Here is an 8,735-nt window from a genome sequence, read left to right as displayed (position 1 = left end):
GGGGTCTATCTCAGCTCAGCCGTCCCCAGAGCTCCTCTCACCCCCGCTGGGTGGCCAGACTCCCACTCCCCATAAGTCTAGGCCACCCCTTGCCCCACGCGCGCCCTCCAGCCCCAGGCTCCGCGCCGCCGGGTGCCCCACACCACCTTGTCCCTCAATAGCGCAAACATCTGTTGCGCGCCCACTGTGAGCCAGAGCCGCCCCAGCCTTCCTCCCCCCACTCCTCTCCCCCGCCACCCGCCCCTGCCGGCCCGCCCGGCATGTCGGCTTCGTGACAGCCGCCGCCGAAGCCCAGGCCCCGCGGGAGCGGCCTGAGAGGAGCCGCCGCATGGCTGGCTCCGACACCGGCCTCCCCGGCGGCTCCAGGGGCAACGGAGGGTGGCGGCCGCTGAAGCGAGACGGAGCCGGCCCGCAGAGTTGGCAGAGCTGGGCCGGGAGGGGGGAGAGCCCCTGGGCGGGCTTGTCTCCCGGTCTCTGAGGCCAGTGGGTCTCCTCATTCCATTGCCCTAGGGTCGGCCCGGGCCGGGACCCCGCCTGGCTCCGCTTGCCGGGGACGCGGTTGGCGCCCGTGCCCCCTCCCCCAGTCCGGGTGATTTACACGCGGACTCCGCGCAGCGGCCGCTTCCCAATCAGGAATATCGACCCCGGGCGGGGCCCCCGGGCCGCATCGATCCCTCTAAGGCTCGGGATTTAAAAATGTCAAATTTGCCTTTTCCAGGCGGGCGGAGGGGGCGGGGGAGGGGCTGGAGGAGGGCGGCGGGGCGGGGGGGCGGGGGGGACCGCGGGGCATCGACCAGGTGCTTGTGCCCTGAATGAGAAGCGACCTGGTGGTGGCCAGGCCCTGACACTGTGTGGCCATCCTTGGGTTTCAGTCGCCTCTAGATGGGGGCAGGAAGGAAGCCCTGCTCTCCTTCCCATTCCCATGGACCTCAACTTGCACTGGTGTATTCCCAAAGAGAGAACCCCTAGAGGAACAAAGACATAACCCAAAATGTAGGAAGACAAATTTGGAGGAGATCCCTAAACATGGGCGCAAGGAGAGGTACAGAGACAAAGATATAAAGGCTCCAAGAGACACCCTGGCTATGAGGAAGAGCAAGGCGAAGGGAAGGTGGCTGAGAGCCAGCGAACAAAGCAGGCAACCAGAGGTCCAGAGTCACCCCCAACTCTGCCCTATAGACCTAGGAGATTCAGGGCTGGGAAGAAAGTTCGGCTTGACCTTTTAGTGTGTTTGAGAGTGGGGGAGGACAAAGCCAGGTGAAGAAAGAGAGTTACTGGGGTAAGGAATCAGACTATAATTAGCATTACTCTCCCAAGGTATCAACTAGTAACTGGACCTAAGGTCCAAAAGGTAAGGGTCCCAAGGGCCACTAGCCCAGGCCCCAAAGAGATGGGCTCTCTTGGAGGTCTGATGATCTGACCTGTGCCTGAGACCCACCTTCTCCTCTCTGACCACCTGGGAACCCAGATGGGCTGGAGAGCACACCCTGTATGTGATGAAGATTGTGTATATGTAGGAGTGTGGACTATAGAAAACTCTAGTAGTGACCACTTCCTTCCCCAGGACTCAGCAAATGGGTCTCCAAGCTTTGCAAAAAGCATCCACTACTTTCAGAAAGCTTGGGGAACAGGTGACATTTTGGGTGGAAATGGTGGAAAGGAGCAGTTGTCCAGACCAGCATCCTCACAGTTAACATCTATCCCCCCCACCCCCAGCAGCATACCTCAGCTGTCACTGTGCACGCTGCCATTTCCTACAGAACTGGAGAGAGAGAGAGCTGACAGCAAGTAGTGGGGGGGGGGGGGGGAGCACAGGCATGAAGGAAGAGGCTGCAGCTGATCCTCAGACAACACACACCACCACTGACAAAATCAGGTCGACACATTCCTAACGCTGACCCACGCTGTCACTGACTTACACGTGTGATCCACACTCATCCATCCCTGTCACACACGCCATCTCTGTGTGCACAGACATGCACAATGCCTCCCAGGTCAAGCTGAAGCGCCCAGTCTTAAGGCCTGTCCACACACTCTATTGACATTAGACCTTAAATCGCCTAACCCAAAGAGAGGGCTTAGGTCCCGGCCCCCCGGCCGCCAAATTCTACAACCAGAGCCAGCTCCAACAGCTGTGAGCCAGAGCTCAAGAAGTCAAGTACCAAGATAGAGGCAAAGAACCAGGAGCTGACCCAGCGGTGGGGCTATTAAACGCCTCCCTTACTCTCCCTCCTGCCACTGGCCTCTTTCCCCGCACGTCCACTAGCTGCTCGCCGGCCCGCCGTCCGCCTGTCAGTCGAGTAATGAATGCGCGCTCCGGGCCCCGGGCCCCCCCGGAGTCGTTCATCACTGCCAGCCACCGCCCACCTCTCTGCCGCCCGCCGTGAGGGCTAAGCGGCCCAGGCGACGAGAGCCCCTCTCCCCCCACCTCGACCACTAATTGTCAGATTGAGATGTTGATTTGTCAGCTGGGAGCTAGAGCCAAAGAATCCGCAGTAAAACCCGGACTCCTTGAACTTCCTCTTGGCTCCGTGCGGGTTCTCCCAGCCTTGGAGCTTTTCTGGATTTCATGTGGATGGGTTGGATTTTGCGTGAGAGATCGGGGAATAGAAGCACAGTATCACTCTATTCCAATAGGAGGCGCACCAGGTTACAGACCCTCAGTTTCCCTAGGAAAGCTCCTCTTGGGCGCAGTTCCACCTGTATAGACCAGAGGCCGTTAGGAAGGACTTCGTCCCCCAGTCTCCCAGCAGGGGGCGCCTGGGCCACCACCCTCTTCTGCAGCTAGATCCCCGCTTCCGCACTGGAAGCCCCCAAGGCAGCGGTCCTCCAGTCCGCCTTCAGGTCACGCCGGGGGCCATATCCTGCTCGCTCTCTCGCTCTCTCGCTCTCTCTCTCTCTCTCTCTCTCTCTCTCTCTCTCTCTCTCTCCTGCAGGTGCCTCCGGCCTCCCGCAGTCCTCCGTTTTCCCGCAGGAGGCGTTCCTGTTGCTGGTCCGCTCTCTCCTAGCCCTAGGCGCCTAGGCTGCAGTCCCACCCCCGCCCTCTCCCCAGCCCGGGCCCCGGAGCTCCCCGGGCGGCCGGCTGAGTGACGGGCGGCCGGTGATTATGCGGAGGGGGGAGCGGGGTGCGCCGCGGGCGGCAGCGCTGACCCTTCACATTTCCGATCCGCCGGGACCCTCATCCATCCGAAGCTGCTCTTTGTCTGGCCGCCTAATTGCCGGCGGACAGGATGGATGGCGGGACCGACAGCCGCGGAATCCCTAATAAAGGCCGCGGCCGCCGGGGAGGGAGCGCGGAAAGGAGGGGGAGCAAGAAGGAAAGGATGGAAGGAGGTGGGAGGAAGCACCGGGCCGCGGCTGCCGGCTCAGAGGCGCTGCGCGCGGCGCACACGGGAGCCGGGCCCGCCTAGGGCGCGGGACCAGGCGTCCCGGGTCGACCCGGTTCTGGGCGCGCTGGATATGGGGCTCGTTACGTCTCCTGCTTGTTGGAGAAGAGGAAAGAGCTAGGTGCCACCAACAGAAAGAGCATCCTAGGGCCGACCCGCTTAGCCTTGCCCTCGAGGCTTCGAGCTTGGCGCTGCCTCCTGGGCTCCCGGCTCTCGCCAGCTGGCGCCCCTCCTTCGGCCCCCCGCAAACCCCTCCTCTGCTCACCTGTCGGTTTCCCAGCGCGGATCCAATATCCCGGCGGAGAAATGAGGGGTCTGACAGCTGTCTGTGCGGCCGCTCGCCACATTTCATTAACTGGAAGCTGGAGCCGGCGGAGGGTGGGGGCCAGGGAGAGCAAAAGGAGGTGGAGAGGGAGGCTAGGGCGAGGCGACGCACCTGGCCAGGGGTCAAGGGCTGAGGAAGTAAGTCAGCAGCGCGATCTGGCCTGACAAACACCTTGCAAACAATCACTACCCCTCCCTGTGGGAGTCAGCGCGGCCCTTTGAGCCCAAGGCTGTACAGAGCTGCGGTGCCGGAGGGGAATGGAAGCCCTAGGCCGGATGGCACACTGACCCTCTCGCCTTGTGGCCGAGGCCTGTGGAGCAATGGGGCAAAGGGTGCGCAGCATCTTGGGCCATGACTGTTTCCCCACCCATGGTGGGAGGAGAGCGCTCCTCAGCCCTCCTGGCCGGCTTTCCTCTCATTCACCTCTTGATAACATTTTCCTCCGATTTGTTTGGTTTCTTTCTCCATCCCTTTTCTCTGCCCACTCCTCTTCCTTCTGAACAACTCCTCTCCGCTGCTAACTTCTGCCAACCGTTAGCTAACAATTGAGCACCTGTTGGGTGTCAGGCTCCACAGCGCTGGGGTGAGGGATCAGGGACACTGAGCCAACTGCCGGCCCCACACACACAGGTCTCCCCTGAGACTCATTCAAATCTCGCCCCCCACTCCTGTCCTCTCCTGCTTCTTTCACTGCCTCCGGTGCCATTTCTCTTCTCCGGGGCACAGAGATCAAAACTCGAGTCCTAGGCCTGCCACTTACAGGGTGATACAGGACAAGCCATGGTCTCCTTTCTGGGACCAGTTTCCTCATCTGTAAAATGGAGACAACTATATCCACCACTCAGGGGTGCTTCGAGGACGTAGTAAGAACTTGCATATAAAAGCCCTACAATACAGTATTATTTCCCTTTCCATGTTATCCCCTGTCCCCTCAGGTGTGCAAAGTTCTTTTCTCTTCATACCAGGCGTCTGGTACCAGGCAACCCAGGCTGCTTCCAGCTCTGCATAATCTTAGATGTGGGAACAGGAAGCCAGAATGTTTGTGAGGGGATGGGGGCCACGCTATGAATTACCCTGAAAAGTGAGGAAGGAGAGAGTGCAAGGAAACAAAAGTGCTTTCTTAGATCTTAATGTGACGTCAGCCAGCTGGTTCCTCTCCTCTTACAAACGAGGAAACTGAGGCCGGTGGAGGTTACACTGCAAGTGACAGGGACAGGTCACACTGCTAGGATCTTTCCTCCCATGAGCCCTCTATTGCTCATCTCCTCACTCTTCTTCTTCCCTTGAGCCTGGGCCTGGGTCAGTGACAAGGAGTGTGGGAGAAGGAACAAAAAGAGAGAACCTTCAAGGAGCCAGGACCTTTCCACTAGACTTCATAAAATTTTAACACGAAAACTTCCTCGGAGTAGAAGGCACATATCACATGCAAATCATATGCTAATCACATGCTAATCCAAAGCCTGGTCCTCAGAACTCTGACACACACCTGGCTGTAAGCTCTGGGGGAAATTCTTGGGAGACCCCTGGGTTCCAGGGCAAGAGAGACAAGAGATGTGTTCCATTTAGGCTCAGGTTATGGAGTTAGGATTCATTTTAGGATTGAAGAGGAGTCAAGTGTATAATTTGGAATTAGGATCAGGGTTAGTGCAGAGTCAAGGATGGCGGTTAAGGTAAGATTCAGATTGGGCTGTGCTTTTATTTTATTTTGAAGTAAGCTCTATGCCCAAAGTGGGGCTTGAACTCATGGCCCCAAGATCAAGAGTCACAAGCTCCACCGACTGAGCCAGGCAGGCGCTCCTGGGCTGTGCTTTTACATAGGGGAGTCTAGGGGACTCTTTAAAGGCCTCCTCTCTCCTCCCATTCCCCCATCAGACTCATCCTCACCTCCACAGCCCTTGCTATGTCCTGTAGCAGACCCTTCTCTGCCTACTTCCCACTCCCAACCACACCACCTTCTTGGGGCCTCCCAGTTTGGCTGCCTGAGGGGCTCTGGATAAATTGTCCCAGATCCCAGCCTGGGCCTTGGCATTTCCTCTTGAGCCCAGACACTTGGCTCCTGGCCCCCGGAGCACCGGCCGGCCTTGACCCTACCCAGGTCCCTCCTCGGCCGAATGTGACAGCTGCAGGGGAAGCAATAAGGACCTGGTGAGCTGGCAGCTTCATTCCAGAGCGTGGGGAAAGAGCAACAGAACATGAATAAATTCATGGAGCTGGCCCCTCGGCTCCCTGTGAGCCAAGCCTGCTCCCCCCACCACACAGACCCGCTGCGCTGCCGCCTGCAGCCCTGCTGGTCACCGCAGCTCACAGCCTGGGCTGGGGACGGGAGGAGAAGGGACGCTCCAGAGAGAAGAGGGCTGGGACCTGAAAGGGGCTGAGGTGAGGGGCTCAAAAAGAGGGCCTTGGTGAGTAGGAGAGTGGGGTGGGGAGTGGGGCTGAGCAGTGAGGGCTTCTGGTCAGTGGAGGGAGGGCAGGAGAGGAGGGAGGAGGAAGGAGAGGGTGGCAGGACCTGGGGACGAAGGGGCCTGAAGATCGGGCAGGGTAGACCAGCGTGAGCCCTGGCCTGCTCTCTCCTCTCTGATCCATCCATCATCCAGCCTGGGGGAGCAGTTCCGGAATTAGACATGCACGGGGCCGACATGGCCCTCAGCCCCCCGAGGAAGACAAATGGCGACAAAGACCTTGAATAAAATTTGTATTTATGGTTGGAGGAGGAGGCCCCTCCCCCACTGACTGCCAATCCTTTCTCTCCCAACCCTTTCAAGCATGTAGGGGCCTCTCTCGACACTGGCCCAGCCTCAGCAACCTCTTTCTTCCTGCACCATTATGGGATGGGAGGTGCAGGGAAGGGGTACGGACAATGAGATGAGGGAATCATCTTTTGCCCAATAATCGTGCCCTGGTGTGCCCTGTGCCTTCCATTTGCACAACTTATTCCTATATATCACAGTCCTGGCCTATCCTAGTTGATAAGAGGTCCTTTGCAGCTGCACACCTCCAGGGTCTCCAAACATCCTCACTTTTGCCCCTTTTCCAAACTTCTGGCCCTGGAGTCCCTTGTGAGCAAGAAATTTCCCCCAGAGGTGCCAAACCCGAAAGAAGGATGAAGCCACTGGCTTTTTTCATGGACCCTGACCCCTCACAGAGAGGGATCTATCAAAGCTTGGGTCCCCTCTTGGTCACTCGGAATGACCGAAACACTCACCTCTCACAGGAGGGCGCCCAGCATTTAATCTGCATTTTCGTTGTGTTAATTGGCATCACCAACTTCAAATCCCTTCCTCAAACATTTGCTACGTGGGGACCAGCTTCTTTGGGTTTCCATCGAAACACAGACTTTTAGGAAGGGAAAAGAGGCAGAGATGCTGGGGCTGGACAAGGTCTGGGACCAGGGCAGGGGTGGTGCTGGGCTGGGCTGGGCAGGGCAGGACAAGTGAGCCGATAGCTGCTTTCTGACTCTTTCTCCCCAGCAGGTTCTCTACTCTTCAGTCCTAAGGAGAGATGGCTTTCGTGGGGTCCCACATGTAGAGACTAAGAGGAAGCCAAATACAGAAACCTCCCTTCAACCAGCCCTCATACACACACACACACAAAGACAACACACAATCCACAATCCCACTCACCCAGGAACACACCAGACCAGGGTCCCATGGCCCGACCGCACTTGCCAGCATACTGTCACAATGCACAGACCCAGAGCATACCACTCTGTTGGAAAAACCGCCCCGCCCCCGCATCTTCCCCACAGTTGATATGTCACATTGGAGTCCGAACACGGACCTGGGTGTCTCTCCGCAGCGCGCCATTTACATTTCTCTCTCGATCTGTCAACCTGTCTCAGCTCTTGTCTCTCTCTCTCTGTCTCTGTCTCTCCCCTCTCCCCCTCCTGGGCCTGTCAGTTAGTCTCTTTTCGAAGCTTTGTCTCTGTCTCTGCGTCTCTAGCTGGCTTTCTGTCTCTTTGATGTCTCTGTCGCTCCTTCTCTGCTTTCCTGTCGGTTTCCTGCTCGCTCCCCCAGACTGATCTGTTTTCTCTCTCTCTCCCTCACCCTCTGCTCTGCTCTGCGCTCCCCCCACCCCCACCCACCAACACTGGGGGTCGAGGGTGGAGGTGGCTGGAAATTTGCCTTTTCCAGTTCAGGCCAACATGTACTCATTGAACCCTTTACCAAATGTTATTGGGTCACGGGCACTGAGGGGCTTGGGGTGGCGAATTTCTTTTATTCACCCTTCTTGTATGTTTGTGGGCTTTTCCTTTCTTTTGGTGGAGGGCGCTTTTTAGCTCTGGAATCCACCTCTGTCTTTTTTTTCTGCGTGTATCTAGACCCCTTTTTTATCCCATATCTATTTCTGGCTTCCTCTGGAATCCAGGAATACCGAACTCTGGGTGCGGTGAAAGTAAGGATAGGGTGGGGGCAGCGAACCCCTGCAGAATCCGCTCAGAACCAGGCAGGCACCGAGAAGCTGGGGGGACGCGGGTGGGGGCCTTTGCCTGCCCCGCCCCCGCGCTTCCCACTCTGGGCGCCAGGGGTCGCTCCGCCCCGGGCCGCTTATAGAGGCTCCCGCCGCGCAGCGGCTCACACCACCCGCACTGCCGCCCCGGGAGGGAGGGGAGGAAGGTTAGGGACGCAGAGAGGGAGAGCTCTAGCTGGGGAGAAACGCGGGCCCAGGCTCTAGCGGGGTCTGGGGCCGTGGCTGGGGTAGAGAGGCGCGTCAGTGCTCTCCAAGAACCAGAGCGCAAACCTCCAAGGAGGTCGCGTCCGGTGGGCGCCACCCGCAGCGCAGAGCCCGGGACGTCCAGAGAGCGGAGAGTAGTCCCCTGCTCCGGCCGGGAGCGATCCGTCTGGGTAGCCGGGGACCTAGGCGCCGCCATCCTTGAGAAGGCAGCTGTCCGGAAAGCAGGCATCCTAGATCTGTAAGAAACCAGCCGTCCGAGAAGCCGCTGATTTCAGGCGCCCGGGGACGTTAGGCTGCACAGGAGGGTAATAGAGGACCGCGGGTTTTGAACCGTCGGGAGGCCCCTGGCCCAA

General features: G+C 58.6%; 1 protein-coding gene across 1 annotated transcript; it reads left to right on the top strand.

The window, feature by feature from the left end:
- The first annotated feature begins 328 nt into the window (after positions 1-328).
- Positions 329-3,265, top strand: LOC111561454 (translation initiation factor IF-2-like). The gene is made up of 4 exons (XM_023257757.1): positions 329-403; positions 511-681; positions 2,267-2,383; positions 3,053-3,265. Exons 1-4 carry the CDS (start codon positions 329-331, stop codon positions 3,263-3,265), a joined length of 576 nt encoding a protein of 191 aa, XP_023113525.1.
- Positions 3,266-8,735: the final 5,470 nt, after the last annotated feature.

Source organism: Felis catus, chromosome B4 (genome assembly GCF_018350175.1).
Source record: "Felis catus isolate Fca126 chromosome B4, F.catus_Fca126_mat1.0, whole genome shotgun sequence".
NCBI lineage: Eukaryota > Metazoa > Chordata > Mammalia > Carnivora > Felidae > Felis > Felis catus.
Note: the sequence above shows the minus strand (reverse complement) of the source record. Positions and strands in the feature narration are given on the sequence as shown.